Source organism: Pseudophryne corroboree, chromosome 7, assembly GCF_028390025.1.
Source record: "Pseudophryne corroboree isolate aPseCor3 chromosome 7, aPseCor3.hap2, whole genome shotgun sequence".
Taxonomy (NCBI): Eukaryota; Metazoa; Chordata; class Amphibia; order Anura; family Myobatrachidae; genus Pseudophryne; species Pseudophryne corroboree.
Window position 1 is genome coordinate 239,252,311 of NC_086450.1, and position 17,095 is coordinate 239,269,405.

Sequence of the window (17,095 nt, forward strand, 5' to 3'; positions counted from 1 at the left end):
AAGAGTGGAGAAGTGTGTCACTGGAGAACTTAGGTTTGAAGTAACATTTATCAAGTGCATTCTATAAAATTATGGGTAGCAGCTGAATATTGCTCTGGGCAACTCTTCCACTGGTTCACTTCTCCACCTTTTTCACTGCATTATATATGTCCCCCTTTATTCTATAGGACCATCAACGTGGAAGACCCTGATTTAGAAATATGGTATACTGTATAAAGATGGGAAATCCACCCTGAAAAAACTGCCAAGGATAACAGGGACACTTAGGTCTCATTGTAAACTTGAGTAGACCCTTAATATAAGCCATATCATTGTTTACTGGAAGATGTGGATAAAAATGTATGAGACTTGTGGTGTCCATTGCTAAGACTATAAGCACAACTTCCTATTTAACAAAAGCTGAGACACCAAGCGGACAACTTGAGGGTTCACCAAGCAGTCCAGCACCTCGTCGCTGGTTATGGAGTTTGATGTTTGTATTCCTAAACTGTCATCTTCTGTGTGCACGTCGCCATCTTTGTGCTCTTTTTCTGCCGCCCTTGGCCGCAATTCTGCTCTTATGTCATTAGTTTCTCTTTTAGTAAAATCAGTTAATAAAGGTAAAACAGGGACAAGATATTGGCCAAAATGACTGTCTGTGGACTGCTCTTTTTCAGACTCCTGATGCCCATCCATTTTCATCGTCTTCATTTCTGGCTTCTCTATGCCATGGGTGTTCCTTCTCAACTCATCTCCCGTTCTCTTATGTTCTGTGTAGGCAGAAACCGCTCTGTTTAAATACTGCAGGTTTGTTTCATGAGACGTTGCTCCATCCTGTAAACAAGGAAAATATTTGATGGGTTAAGTCACCAAGGGGTTAACAAGTCAGGCTTCACTGGCCTTGTATTATTCCAGAAAACTGCATAGACTGCTTTTCCTTCAACTTTGCACACAATATTTATATTCTTTCAGTGTTCAGTCTGCTGACTGGATCAGCATATTTTCTCCTTCAAGGGGCCAATTACATCTATTGCCCCTCCTTGTTCTGTGTAATCAAAACAATACTAAATTTCTGCATCTGAAACTTTGTGTGTTTTATCCTGATGAATCTTCTGTGATATATTTACATGGACAATTTCGGAAACAAACATAGATGGAGGACTCTAGCAGCTGGGGCAAGATGATAAAATCTGGATATAAATAAATGGGTGGATCTTTTGAATTACAACTTGTTGCAGACTTGCTGTGTTCGATAAGTATCTGAAATTGAGCTATAGATATTACAATGCAACTATGAATACTTGAGTAGCTGAATATGTTAATATACTAAAGTGAAATGGACATCTAGGTAATACCGTGCCATAGGGATACAGTTAAATAGGCAGCAGTCGGGATCCCACTGTTAGGAAACCGACGACGGTCAGGATGCCGCAAGATGGAATCCCGGCTCACAGGAGCTTTTCCTACTCCTAGGTGTCCACGACACCCATAGAGTGGGAATAGAACCTGTGGCGAGCACAGTGAGACACTGATGCCCGCAGCATGGTGAGCACAGCGAGCCTGCAAGGGGACTCTCTGCACTCGCCCCACTACCGGCATACTGACGGCCGGGATGCCGCTGTCTGTATACTGATGGCCGGCATCCCGACCGACGGTAATACATACTGATCCCGTGCCATGAACATTCATCTAATTACACACACGTGTGAAAACACACACTTCACTCCAACATGCAACTATACCTAAAACACTTTAAGCCTCAGACCAGTAAATAACCACCTCCTCTTTCCTTCTACAAACCTGTCTCTACCAAGGCCCAGGTCTCCTTACTTCACCCAGAAGGGTGCCCAAACTAGTATCTTGTTTAGATTCCCATAGGGTGTTATTCAAGCTCTGGAGTTATAAAGTAAAATATTTGGCTTTTTTGAGTTTGCACTGTCCAATTGGCTATATACAGTTAGCAAAGAGCTCTGCGCTACGGAATTGTTCAAGTGGCACAGGGATCTGTGAAAATGGACATGGTACTCACCAATGCAGTCTGGGTACACGTCTCAGCAGTAAGGTATGGGCCAAGGAACCTGTGCTATGGGATAAGTGCAGAACCAATGGGTTTTATGCAATGTGGTATGATGAAGTAGGTACTGGGGTCTATATATAGTTGCCAAAGGGGTTTGTTCTATGGCAACTATGCAACCTTGGCAGTAGCCAAATAGGACTTTGTTTAAATCTCATTGCAAACTGCTAAGTACAAAGGCCAATTCTGATTAATGGGGGTCATTCCGAGTTGTTCGCTCGGTAAATTTCTTCGCATCGCAGCGATTTTCCGCTTAGTGCGCATGCGCAATGTTCGCACTGCGACTGCGCCAAGTAAATTTGCTATGCAGTTAGGAATTTTTCACACGGTTTTTTCTTCGTTCTGGTGATTGTACTGTGATTGACAGGAAGTGGGTGTTTCTGGGCGGAAACTGGCCGTTTTATGGGTGTGTGTGAAAAAACGCTACCGTTTCTGGGAAAAACGCGGGAGTGGCTGGAGAAACGGAGGAGTGTCTGGCCGAACGCTGGGTGTGTTTGTGACGTCAAACCAGGAACGACAAGCACTGAACTGATCGCAGATGCCGAGTAAGTTTCGAGTTACTCAGAAACTGCACAGAGATGTCTTATCGCAACATTGCAAATCTTTCGTTCGCAATTTTAAGAAGCTAAGATTCACTCCCAGTAGGCGGCGGCTTAGCGTGTGCAAAGCTGCTAAAAGCAGCTTGCGAGTGAACAACTCGGAATGACCCCCAATGTACAATGGGTCTCTGGAATGTGTAGAAGTCAATGGGGTTTAAGCAAAAGTGGACATGCAAAAGGTATGTGATTTTGGGCATTGATAATGGGCAATAGTCTCTATTCAAGGACAGGTAAGAAAAGTTTAGTATGTCCCTTGTATGCGCACCAACCAGCAGCCAGACAAAAAACAATTAGGAGAGTGATCCTCCACACCCCCAAATGGACAAACAATGGAAAAATAAGTGAATTAAGTGTCAGCACTTAGTATGAAACAAGGGTGAATAAAAGGGTAAACAATACGTTCCTTCGGTGATTACTTATGGAATCTTGATACTCCTTAATTTCCCCAACCACTTGCAGGATGGTGTGAGGCAGTATCCTCCATGAATTCACATGCAAATGAAAAGTGAAAAAATTGCATAGTGTAATACAGTTTAATCTCACAAACACATTAAAATGACATAAAATTCACATGTACATAAAACACAATGTAAACAGCACTCAATGAGGTTGTTTGGGAATCAATAGATGGCAGAAATTAATCAAATTACCAGAGGCCACAAGAACTGGCAACGGTCAGTTCTTATGAAAGCGTGAGGAATGATGTTTCACCAGTGAGTGATCCGGATAACGCCTCCTGGACCTCCGCTCTCCCCAGCAAAGATGTTTCAGGACGCCAACATAAATTCCACACCGACACGTTTCCACCCCTTCTGGGGTCTTTGTCAAGGTGATGAGTGCCGTGTCCCAGTTTCCTTAATGTTTTAAAACCAGCTCTGTCCAATCCCTATCGCTTCACACTATCGCTTCACATTAATGTTAACAGCTGTTTCCTGTTCTTGGCCAATCAACCCTTGTGTTCTTAGTCACATGTTCCAAGTGTTTCTCCGGTAACCATGGAGATTTCAGTAGACGCTCAGCTCCAACTCCCAATGCCGATACGTCACTTCTTGTTAGGTCCCGTTTCTCTGGAAACCGATTGAGGGTGTTCTATTCCACTCGGCGATTGAGGGTGTTCTATTCTACTCTGCGCCGATACCTCACCTTTCTGTTTAATCATGGGAACCCTCGTGTCATGTCCTGTTGATACTATGTTTCCATGATGACGCGGTTCTATTACAGTGTACCAGACACCGTGGACCTCCCCGTCCTTTCATCCTTATTATTTTAGTGGACCATCTACTGGTAAAGAATAGTGTAGAATCCAGATATATCATCCCAGGGCTTAAAGTGGTCCTGGAGAGGTGGGGGAACTCATCTCCACTATCACCTGCGCGCCGTAGGCGCGCGCCGCAGAAAGGGGTGTGGCCTCACTAAGAAGGGGCGTGGTCACACAATAGTACCCCCAATTAAAAATCAGCTCCATTACACCTAATTACATCACTGTTACTTTAACATTAATGAAAAAACTGAGCCAGCCTAAAACTACACCTGCAACCTGGGAAGCATATAAGTTAACCCAATGCACAGCCAAGATGGGGGTAGGGGACCCCAGCTGGATACATACAGAGCAGTATCACTATATAAACACAGCGAGGGGGTCTCAGCCCCGGTACTCACAGAAAGATCCCGAACAGCAGTGCAACAACTCCGAGCTCCTGTAGCTGCACCCTCATCGTCCACTGCAGGGGCAAACACAGGATTTGGTAGGGTGGGGGGCGTGTGTGTGTGTCATATATAAATAAAATGCCCCCGCACACACACTGGGACTGCAGACTGTACATACACACACACACTGGGACTGCAGTCTGCCCCACCACACCATGACTGCAAATTACAAACACACACTGGGACCGCAGACTGTCCCCCCCACACACTCACAGACACTTAAACTGCAGAATACATTACACACATGCTCATTCCCCCCCCCCCCTCCCACACACACACACACACACACAATAGGACTGCAAATTACACACACACACACACACATATGCTGGGACTGCAGATAGTACACACACACTCCCCTTCTCCCTCCTTCCCCAGGGACAGCAGCAGCTCACATCTGACCTGTGTAAGTGTAATTATGGGAGGCACTGGCAGCTGTGGACTGGAGCCGAGGAAGACGGGAGTTCCTGCCGAGGAGTAGTGCAGTGAGTGTCCCCTGCACTGCTTGGGAAATGAAAGGGCTGCACGGAGCTGTGCCACGGCAGCACAGATCACAGTTCAAGCTTGAGGATTCTCTCACAAATAAATAAACAATAATCGGTGCACTGCGATGGGTCTGCCTGTCAGTCCTCCTGCATCGCAGTGCAATGATTATTGTTTATTTATTTGTGAGAGAAGCCACAAGCTTGAACTGTGAAATGTGCTGTCCACCGGCATCATAGAGATGGGGACAGCCGGTGGCACTGCACTGGTGGGAGGCGGCTATCCGGGGACTGCTAGACGCGGGAGAGAGGAGGGAGTACACCTCTGTCAGTGGGACGGAGGAGTAGCAGAGTGCGTCAGTGGGTCCCAGCTGTAGTGAGGTTTGACGTTGTCTGCAGCCGTCAGCCATTCCTGCGGACCGGCTGCTGATCAAAAGAAGAGGCCGCTCTTTGAATCTGATTATGGCGCCGATTGTGCACCAATCACGGCTAGCGGACCGCCAGCCAATGAGAAGGTGCCACTAGGCAGCTTCTCATTGGCTGGCGGTGCGCGAGCCATGATTGGCTCACATGCTCACCCACTTTTTTTAAAAAAAAAGCCTTGCTTTCTTTTTATTGGCAGCCGGTCCGCCCATGAGCCAGGATTGGCTGGCGGCTGCTGCAAGTTTCCAAGTACACTGAGCAGACGCTAGTGGCCGGACGGAGGCGGAACTGGTTCCGCCTTCAATTTGAAGTGACGGAACGCAGTTCCGCCCCGTTCCGGCCCACTTTAAGCACTGTATCATCCTATTGAAATAGGAAACATATAGATCAGGCCACGGCGATATAAGGATTCTTGGACAGAAATCTCTCCGCATTCTCAAATGAACCTCAAAGAAATAATAATACATATTACAATAAGATAAATAAAAAACGTGTAAATATCAATAAAAAGGGTAAGATAACTACGGAACGGAATATGCTGCGCTATATAAGAAACTGTTAATAAATAAATAAATAATAACTACAGAAACCACTTTAATTCAAAATCTGAATTCAAACCGTTGGGTTTGAGGGTTTTTAATTCATATATCAATTTAATTTCCATTTTTGCTAATTGTGAATTCAAATCCCTTTGGCGACAATGCCTCTAATCAATTTGATACCCACAAACTGTTTGACATGGGGCGTGCAACAATTATGTTTCAATTAAAAATGATTAGACAGAGAGTGCGTCTCCAGACCATTTTTAACATTCCGGAGGTGCGCATAGGGGGGCACATCCAGAATGTTAAAAAGGGTCTGGAGACGCACTCTTTGTCTAATCATTTTAAGTTGAAACATAATTGTTGACGACCCACATCAAACTGTTTGTGGGTATCAAATTGATTGAAGGGCATTGTTGCCAAAGGGATTTGAATTCACAATTAGCAAAAATGGAAATGAAATTGATATATGAATTAAAAACCCTCAAACCCAACGGTTTGAATTCAGATTTTGAATTAAAGTGGTTTCTGTAGTTATCTTACCCTTTTTATTGATATTTACACGTTTTTTTATTTATGTTATTGTAATATGTATTATTATTTCTTTGAGGTTCATTTGAGAATGCAGAGAGATTTCTGTCCAAGAATCCCTATATCATCGTGGCCTGATATATCCTCCTATTGAAATAGGAAACATATATATCTGGATTCTACACTATTCTTTACCAGAAGATGGTCCACTGAAATAATAAGGATGAAAGAACGGGGAGGTCCGTGGTGTCTGGTACAGTGTAATAGAACTGCGACACCATGGAAACATAGTATCAACAGGACATAACACGTGGGTTCCCATGGAGATGAGATGGTGATTAAACAGGAAGTGAGGTATTGGCGTCGAGCAGAATAGAACATTCTCAAATGGTTTCCAGAGAGACGGGACCTAACAGGAAATGACGTATCGGCATTGAGAGTGTGGAGTTGAGCGTCTACTGAAATCTCCATGGTTACCGGAGAAACACTTGGCACAAGGGATGACTGACCAAGAACAGGAAACAGCTGTTAACACTAATGTGAAGCGATAGGGATTGGACAGAGCTGGTTTCAAAACATTAGGGAAACTGGGACACGGCACTCATCACCTTGACAAAGACCCCAGATGGGGTGGAAATGCGTCGTTGTGGAATTTATGTTGGCGTCCTGAAAAATCTTTGCTGGGGAGAGCGGAGGTCGAGGAGGCGTTATCCGGATCGCTCACTGGTGAAACATCATTCCTCACGCTTTCATAAGAACTGACCGTTGCCAGTTCTTGTGGCCTCTAGTAATTCAATTCATTTCTGCCATCTATTGATTCCCAAACAACCTCATTGAGTGCTGTTTACATTGTGTTTTATGTACATGTGAATTTTATGTAATTTTAATGTGTTTGTGGGATTAGACTGTATTACACTATGTGATTTTTCCACTTTTTCATTTGCATGTGAATTCATGGAGGATACTGCCTCACACCATCCTGCAAGCGGTTGGGGAAATTAAGGAGTATCAAGATTCCATAACTAATCACCAAAGGGACGTATTTTTCTAGTATAGGTGTAGAATAGTGCTTGTTCCTTCTCACTCAATCCTAAGCACTCACTTCAGTAGGGTTAAGCCAGTCGCAAGTGGTGTTGACTGAACTCTCTGCAGATTTGAACGCACATACCACTGTTCTTGTAATGGCTTCTTCCACACGAGCCTCATGATCTGAATCCTTTATTTTAGAAAGCAGAGAATTAATTTAATTACACTTTTACTTAGAATCTTATTCTAATAAAAGATAAAAGAACTGACAATCACCACCAACCTCCAAATCTGATATCTACACCATTAGCTGCTTGTGCAAATCACTGTAATAAATAAATAACCTGGTTCTTCAATACAAATTATGGGTTTCTATTGCAGCTGCTAGTATCATGAGTAATACAATGAGGATGGCCTATCACGATAAAAACAGAAGTCATCATTGGTTAATCCTATTTATATGATGGCACATAAACAATCCAACTGATTTGTCTTATAAAATAAATGCAACTGGTGGACAAAACCCCTGTGGGGCTAATGCTGAGGTGGATCCAGCGCCATTTGACAAGTGCATTTTGCTTCGGGAAACACACATACAACTACATATACGCATTTCAGTGGCATCTCCACTTATGGCTGGAAGAGTATTACTGGGCTGTAGCGGGCCACTCTCACACAGGCAATGTCTAGTGAGTGCGTGTCGAGGAAATCGCAGGCTACTCCAAGGTGAGCATATCCGTAGCTGCTGACATATCTTTGCCACCTAGTATAGGATTTGTGCCAAGATCGCACTGATGAGGAGGATGGGTACCAAAATAAGAATACAGACGGAGGCAGTCTGGCCTCCTAGTTGCGTATAGCTCTCCAATGCAGGAGGAATAATGGTCGACTTGCGTTTAACTCTGCACCAGACCCTGGGCCAAGTGTAATACAGTGAGAGTTTCAAAAAGTGAGATATTTGGTAAGGTTTTGGAGTTTTTTTTAAAGTGGCAATCATTTACACAGCAAGATCAACCTGGTTTTGCAGTGTAAATGATTGTCACTCTAAAAAAAAAATGAAAAACCTTACCAAATCTCTCACTTTCTGAAACTCTCACTCTATTACATTTGGCCCCCTGTGTGTTGCCAGCAGTCACCATTGCATTAAGCTGACAATGTTTGTGCACAGTATGCATGTGAATAAAATAATATGTTTCGTTGATGTATAGAAAGCATTATACATGTAAGTAGAGGATACAAAAACTGGAAACATCCTGGTAAATGAAGTGACAGTGGGGTACATTTACTAAGATTCGTATTTTCCAAATTCATGTCCAAGTTCAATCACGAATGACATCGACAGTGTAAAATTGCAACTTTTTGAATTGATTACGACTAATTTACTAAGCTGTCGTATTCGGGTTTTTCTTTTGTTCCGATGTCGATGTCATTCGTGGTTTTTTTTCTATTTTTACGGCAGTGATTAGCAAAACACTGCCGACTTTTTTTACAATCAATCTCGGCCGGATCTGTGTGATCCGTGCTGGGGTTTATTTTTTTTTTTTTTTTTAATTAAACACTGTAAAATAATAAAAAAAAATGCGTGGGGTCCCCCCTCCTAAGCATAACCAGCCTCGGGCTCTTTGAGCCGATCCTGGTTGCAAAAATATGTGGAAAAAAATGACAGGGGTTCCCCCATATTTAAGCAACCAGCATCGGGCTCTGCGCCTGGTCCTGGTCCCAAAAATACGGGGGACAAAAAGAGTAGGGGTCCCCCGTATTTTTAAAACCAGCACCGGGCTCCACTAGCTGGACAGATAATGCCACAGCCGGGGGTCACTTTTATATAGTGCCCTGCGGCCGTGGCATCAAAAATCCAACTAGTCACCCCTGGCCGGGGTACCCTGGGGGAGTGGGGACCCCTTCAATCAAGGGGTCCCCCCCCCCAGCCACCCAAGGGCCAGGGGTGAAGCCCGAGGCTGTCCCCCCCCCCATCCAATGGGCTGCGGATGGGGAGGCTGATAGCCTTTGTTGTAAAAGAAAAGATATTGTTTTTAGTAGCAGTACTACAAGGCCCAGCAAGCCTCCCCCGCATGCTGGTACTTGGAGAACCACAAGTACCAGCATGCGACGGAAAAACGGGCCCGCTGGTACCTGTAGTACTACTACTAAAAAAATACCCAAAAAAAGACAAGACACACACACACCGTGAAAGTATAATTTTATTACATACATACACACATACATACATACTTACCTTAAGTTCCCACGCAGGTCGGTCCTCTTCTCCAGTAGAATCCAAGGGGTACCTGTTGAAGAAATTATACTCACGAGATCCAGGGGTCCAGGCTCCTCGGGAAATCCAGGGGTAATCCACGTACTTGCATAAAATAAGAAAACGGAAAGCCGAGCCACGAACTGAAAGGGGCCCCATGTTTTCACATGGGACTCCTTTCCACGAATGCCAGAAACCCACTCTGACTGATGTCTAAGTGGGTTTCTTCAGCCAATCAGGGAGTGCCACGTTGTAGCACTCTCCTGATCGGCTGTGTGCTCCTGTACTGAGTGACAGGCGGCACACGGCAGTGTTACAATGTAGCGCCTATGCGCTCCATTGTAACCAATGATGGGAACTTTCTGCCCTGCGGTTGACCTAAAGTGACGTCACCGCAGGGCAGAAAGTTCCCATCATTGGTTACAATGGAGCGCATAGGCGCTACATTGTAACACTGCCGTGTGCCGCCTGTCACTCAGTACAGGAGCACACAGCCGATCAGGAGAGTGCTACAACGTGGCACTCCCTGATTGGCTGAAGAAACCCACTTAGACATCAGTCAGAGTGGGTTTCTGGCATTCGTGGAAAGGAGTCCCATGTGAAAACATGGGGCCCCTTTCAGTTCGTGGCTCGGCTTTCCGTTTTCTTATTTTATGCAAGTACGTGGATTACCCCTGGATTTCCCGAGGAGCCTGGACCCCTGGATCTCGTGAGTATAATTTCTTCAACAGGTACCCCTTGGATTCTACTGGAGAAGAGGACCGACCTGCGTGGGAACTTAAGGTAAGTATGTATGTATGTGTGTATGTATGTAATAAAATTATACTTTCACGGTGTGTGTGTCTTGTCTTTTTTTGGGTATTTTTTTAGTAGTAGTACTACAGGTACCAGCGGGCTCGTTTTTCCGTCGCATGCTGGTACTTGTGGTTCTCCAAGTACCAGCATGCGGGGGAGGCTTGCTGGGCCTTGTAGTACTGCTACTAAAAACAATATCTTTTCTTTTACAACAAAGGCTATCAGCCTCCCCATCCGCAGCCCATTGGATGGGGGGGGGGGACAGCCTCGGGCTTCACCCCTGGCCCTTGGGTGGCTGGGGGGGGGGACCCCTTGATTGAAGGGGTCCCCACTCCCCCAGGGTACCCCGGCCAGGAGTGACTAGTTGGATTTTTGATGCCACGGCCGCAGGGCACTATATAAAAGTGACCCCCGGCTGTGGCATTATCTGTCCAGCTAGTGGAGCCCGGTGCTGGTTTTAAAAATACGGGGGACCCCTACTCTTTTTGTCCCCCGTATTTTTGGAACCAGGACCAGGCGCAGAGCCCGATGCTGGTTGCTTAAATATGGGGGAACCCCTGTCATTTTCCCCCCCATATTTCTGCAACCAGGATCGGCTCAAAGAGCCCGAGGCTGGTTATGCTTAGGAGGGGGGACCCCACGCAATTTTTTTAAATAAAATAACAACTTTCCCACCCCTTCCCACTGATATACATGCACGGATCTCATGGATCCCTGCATGCCTATCCAATCACGGAAAAAAAAAGTAGGTCTGTTTTTTTTTAGCACTTTTTTACGATTTGTAATTTTTCACGGCAGTGTTTGTTTGTTTTTTGCTTTGCACTTCTTAGTAAATGACCGAGATTCATACTTAAACAGCCGCGTTTTGACCGATGGTGTATTCATTCGTAATTTTTTACTTGGACTTGCAAAAAATTACGAATGCCCTCATCTCTGCCGTGATTAGTGTTTAGTAAATTACCGAGATGACACTTTGATGAAAAAACGGCATCTCGGTCAAAATCGGGAGCTTAGTAAATTTACCCCAGTATGTGTAAAACAATCTACGGCCCTCTGGCTTCCTTGGTAAATGATCTTCACTTGCTTGTCTTGGTTCTTCCATCTACTGGGGTAAGTCACTGAGGTCCTTTATTACACCCAGCTGAGCATAGATACAGGGAGAATGTGGATGCCTTGCTTCAATATAACAGGTCCCTGGTTTACTGAGGTGTTCCCACTAACATAACCTTCATCCATTCAGAGCTCTAATATAGACATTTAAATTCTGTACAGGGCATTTACTCTGATCACTTGTGAAAGTTCAGCACTGGATTAATGATTTAACATTTACATAACCAATACTGTACACCTTAACAAGATTTTCTTGTTCCGATTCCTTGTAGAACGGAATAGGTTGACCAGATGCAATGTACAGCTGAAGGTGCTGTGAATAACAATATTTAATTCAAGACATGTGTCCCTCCCTCCTACATCTACACCACTGACATTGATTGTCCTCTGAGCAGTATCAATCGCTGCTCCGCTTTGGTTTGGCATATTCACCAGTGCTTCAGTAACCTGCTGCTGAGAAATTCAAGATATGGAAAACAGGCAGGAGAGTTAACACTTCATCTTCCACACTATATTATAGGGTATTAAAGTACTAAAGCTACTGTAAATCCTTATGATATCGGAGTCTGAAAAGGTTAAATACAGAAAGACACAATCTCCAAGCTGCATTTAATGATGCAAACACAGGGGTATGGAAAGGTCACTGAAATCTAATCCCCTTTTTATTGTCAGTGAATTAAACCAACGAACAAAGGTTCAGCATGCATATGACTAATAGAGAAACCTCATTACAAGCTTTTTAATTTTCTTTTTTTCCTTTAGCCTATACCCTGTACGTGATTGTGGTCTGATATTCATATTGAGTGACAGACCAGATTGGCAAAATTACATAATATAAGGATATTAAACTTGGTGTGCAGAATGTTCATGCTCATAATATGCACCTGGAATCTGACCATGAATAGTCTATGGGAAAGGAGCAGTCACTAAGACCTTTGCCACAGGGCTTGGACAGAACCCCAAGACACTATGGGGGTCATTCAGACCTGATCACACACTAGGATTTTTCGCTGCGATCAGGTCAGAACTGCGCATGCGTATGCACCGGCGCATCGTACGGGTACAAAGCGGATCATTGCTGGGCATTGGATTGTACGAAGAATCCATTCGCACAGCCGACTGCAAGGAGATTGACAGGAAGAAGAATCAGAATCAGCTTTATTGGCCAGGTATACTTGCAGTGGCGTAAGTTCGTCCCAGTTGCCCGGAGGCAAGATAAATATTGGTGCCCCCCTATTTACTATAGTAAGATAAATATATGTATGGAGATGTGCGTGTGTAATATATATATATATATATATATATATATATATTGTGTGGTGTAGCTGGCACTCAGTAATCGCGGCTTGGTACCGGGGTGCCCTCCTTCAAATGTGCACAGTGGAAGGTTGGCGAAGCTGGGAGACAGATGTCCACTGACCCCGTATCACAAAACCAGGCGGCACTCCACAGATTTAGGTAAAAGAGAAAAATCTTTATGTGGAAAACAACATGAGGGTCCAACGTTTCAACACCGCGGCGGGTGTTTTTTTCTAGGACACATGGTGAAGCAAACAGTGTTAAAACAATTCTCACCTTAAATACTTACACACGCCACTGCTGTCAAACGAGGGCGGGGGGCGGGAGCGGCTCCGGCGGCCGGCCGCGGATGATGACGTGACCGTCGCCAGGCAACCAGGCAAAACCCAGTCCGGCACATCTCGCGAGAGATGTCGTTGCCGTCGCCAGGCAACCAGACGCGCTCAGCCCAGCGCCACTCACAGAAGCAGATGGGGAGTGCAATAACAATAAAGTGCAATGTGCATGTAAACTGTGACAAATACGAAAGTGACACGTAAATCTGTAAGGGAAACAAAATGACGTTTCCAACGTGATATAGTGAATTAAAAACAAACTGTATATTGCATACACTGGGAACATACTCAAAAGGCACATGTTGTACTCGGGTCCCTACAGTCCTACATCTGCTCAAAGCCATATTGAACAATGAAAATTGGCTATATATATTGGCTGTATATTGCTATATATATATTGCAATATACAGTTTGTTTTTAATTCACTATATCACGTTGGAAACGTCATTTTGTTTCCCTTACAGATTTACGTGTCACTTTCGTATTTGTCACAGTTTACATGCACATTGCACTTTATTGTTATTGCACTCCCCATCTGCTTCTGTGAGTGGCGCTGGGCTGAGCGCGTCTGGTTGCCTGGCGACGGCAACGACATCTCTCGCGAGATGTGCCGGACTGGGTTTTGCCTGGTTGCTTGGCGACGGTCACGTCATCACCCGCGGCCGGCCGCCGGGACCGCCGGAGCCGCTCCCGCCCCCCGCCCTCGTTTGACAGCAGTGGCGTGTGTAAGTATTTAAGGTGAGAATTGTTTTAACACTGCTTGCTTCACCATGTGTCCTTGAAAAAAACACCCGCCGCGGTGTTGAAACGTTGGACCCTCATGTTGTTTTCCACATAAAGATTTTTCTCTTTTACCTAAATCCGTGGAGTGCCGCCTGGTTTTGTGATACGGGGTCAGTGGACATCTGTCTCCCAGCTTCGCCAACCTTCCACTGTGTGTATATATATATATATATATATATATATATATATATATACACACACACACACACACACACACACACACACACGCGAGTGTGTGTGTGTGTGTGTGTGTGTGTGTGTGTAGTGTTCTGAAAAAAAATGTATATACTGTATTTATACATTTAATTGTCTTTTATTTTAAATCACACATTTCTTAGCAGTCATACCCAGGATTAGAACCCATGACCTTTTACACTAACAGCAGACACTTTACTGATGGATTTATTTGCTCCTGTAGAGGAAGCATGATAATTCTAGCTATATGAAGTTACATGTAATTGTCAGAGAAGTATCTTCATATAGTTAAAATTCTCATATTTCCTAAACAGGAGCTTTATCAGTAAGGTGTCTGCTTCCAGTGTAAATAGGTTGTGGTTTCTAATACTGGGTGTGACATTTGTAAAATGTGTATATTCGGTATAATAAAGAGGGTGTGATTTGTAAGGTGCAGGGACCAGTGAGGAAGTCGGCCACTGAAAAGACAGCTATCAATTAACTTAATTCAATGGTGTCACAGAATGGGAGGAGAGGTGCCCCCCTTCAGAGCAGGAGCCCGGCGGCAGATGACTCCGTTGCCTCCCAGAGTTCTGCCTCTGTATACTTGCGTATACTAGGAACTTGTCTTCGGTTTGCTATACAACAGCCAAGTAGGTAACAGATAAGCAGGTGGAGTGGTTAGCAAAGTCACACAGATAGGTATACGGTAGGAACACAAGTGAGTTACATGTACGTCTAGTCAGTCAATGTTCAGGAGTTCAGCAGGCGGACCGCTTGGGGAAAGAAACTTTTGAGGCTTCTGGTGGATCTGGCGGGGACAGCCCTGTAACGCCTGCCTGAAGGAAGCAAGTTAAACATGCTGTGGCCGGGGTGTAGCTGGTCTTTTACTATCTTCATTGCCCGCTTTTTAGCTCTGGACAAGTACAGGTCCTGGACTGAGGGAAGGTAGGCCCCGATGATCTTCTCTGCGGTTCTGACCACCTTTTGGAGCCTGCATCTGTCTCTCGCGCTGGCGGAGCTGTACCATACGAGTATCGAGGAGCACAGTACCGACTCCACAATCGCGGAGTAGAAGAGGAGCAGAAGCTTCTGTGGGATGTTGAACTTCCTTAGTTGCCTGAGGAAGAACAACCTCTGCTGCGCTTTCCCAACAGTGGTGTCAGCGTTGGACCCCCATTTAAGGTCCCGGGAGATTGTGGTCCCTAGAAATTTGAAGGAGTCCACTAGCGATACCACACTGTCAGCAATCGCTAGCGGAGGTGCACTAGATGACTTCTTCCTGAAGTCCACTATCATCTCGACAGTTTTGAGGGGGTTGAGCTCGAGGTTGTTGTGGATGCACCACTGGGCCAGCCGGTCTACTTCCCGTCTATAGGCCGATTCGTCCCCATCCTTGATGAGGCCGATGACGGTGGTGTCATCAGCGAATTTGATGATCCTCTGAGGTACAGTCATTTGTGTACAGGGAGAAGAGCAGGGGTGAGAGGACACAGCCCTGAGGGGCCCCTGTACTAATGGACCGCGCTTGAGAGGTGAATTCCCCCGCTTTCACCATCTGTGTCCTATCTGTCAGGAAGTCTATTATCCAGGAACAGGTAGCTTCTGGGACCCCTAGGCGAAGTAATTTGGGGTGGAGGATGCTGGGGACGATTGTATTGAAGGCCGAGCTGAAATCGACAAACAGGACCCTCGCGTAGGTACCGGGAATGTCTAGGTGCTGTAGAATATAGTGCAGGCCCAGGTTGACTGCATCCTCGACACACCAATTCGAGCGATAGGCGAACTGCAGGGGGTCCAGTTGGGGGCCAGTCACAGTTTTCAGGTGATTCAAAACCAGACGCTCGAACGTTTTCATGACCACAGACGTCAGTGCTATCGGCCTGTGGGTGTCAACTGACCGTTTTCTGGGAGTGTTCAAGCGTTTGCAGGGCAGGCGTCTGACGTCAATTCTGGCCCCAGACAGGCTGAAGTGATCGCAGCGGCTGAGTAAGTCCTGGGCAACTCAGAAACTGCACAAAACTTTTTTGTACCGCTTGGCTGCACATGCGTTCACACACTTGTGAAAGCAAAAATACACTTCTCTATGGGTGGTGACTATCTGCTCGCAGCAGTGCAAAAAAACCTTAGTGAGCGATCAGGTCTGAATTAGGTCCTAAATTCTGTGGTACAATGTACAGACAGACAACCAAAGTCAAGAAATGAAACCCAATGTAACTAAAACAAGTGGAACAAGGCATGGACAAGCTTCAAAATCATTAAGACCTGTGGCACAAGGCACAGACAGACACCTAAAGTTGCTAAATCCTGTGGCACAAAGCACGGACAGACACCTAAAGTTACTAATTCCTGCGGCACAAAGCACGGACAGACACCTAAAGTTACTAATTCCTGTGGCACAAAGCACGGACAGACACCTAAAGTTACTAATTCCTGTGGCACAAGGCACGGACAGACACCTAAAGTTACTAATTCCTGTGGCACAAAGCACGGACAGACACCTAAAGTTACTAATTCCTGTGGCACAAAGCACGGACAGACACCTAAAGTTACTAAATCCTATGGCACAAGGCACGGACAGACACCTAAAGTTACTAATTCCTGTGGCACAAAGCACGGACAGACACCTAAAGTTACTAAATCCTGTGGCACAAGGCACGGACAGACACCTAAAGTTACTAATTCCTGTGGCACAAAGCACGGACAGACACCTAAAGTTACTAAATCCTGTGGCACAAGGCACGGACAGACACCTAAAGTTACTAAATCCTATTGCACAAAGCACGGACAGACACCTAAAGTCACTAAATCCTGTGGCACAAGGCACGGACAGACACCTAAAGTTACTAATTCCTGTGGCACAAAGCACGGACAGACACCTAAAGTTACTAAATCCTGTGGCACAAGGCACGGACAGACACCTAAAGTTACTAAATCCTATGGCACAAAGCACGGACAGACACCTAAAGTCACTAAATCCTG

The 17,095-nt window shown here is 45.2% G+C and overlaps 1 protein-coding gene across 5 annotated transcripts in view; it reads right to left on the reverse strand.

Moving 5' to 3' along the window:
* Positions 1-280: 280 nt before the first annotated feature.
* HSPBAP1 (HSPB1 associated protein 1) overlaps positions 281-17,095 on the reverse strand; it is a 336,513-nt gene continuing 319,698 nt past the window's right edge. For all 5 annotated transcript variants that reach the window (XM_063934053.1, XM_063934050.1, XM_063934051.1 and 2 more), the window contains exons 7-8: positions 7,440-7,553; positions 281-813 (exon numbers count right to left, since the gene is read on the reverse strand). In XM_063934053.1, coding sequence (XP_063790123.1) covers positions 370-813; positions 7,440-7,553 — 558 coding nt within the window. In that variant the 3' untranslated portion in view covers positions 281-369. The remainder of the gene's footprint in view (positions 814-7,439; positions 7,554-17,095) is intronic.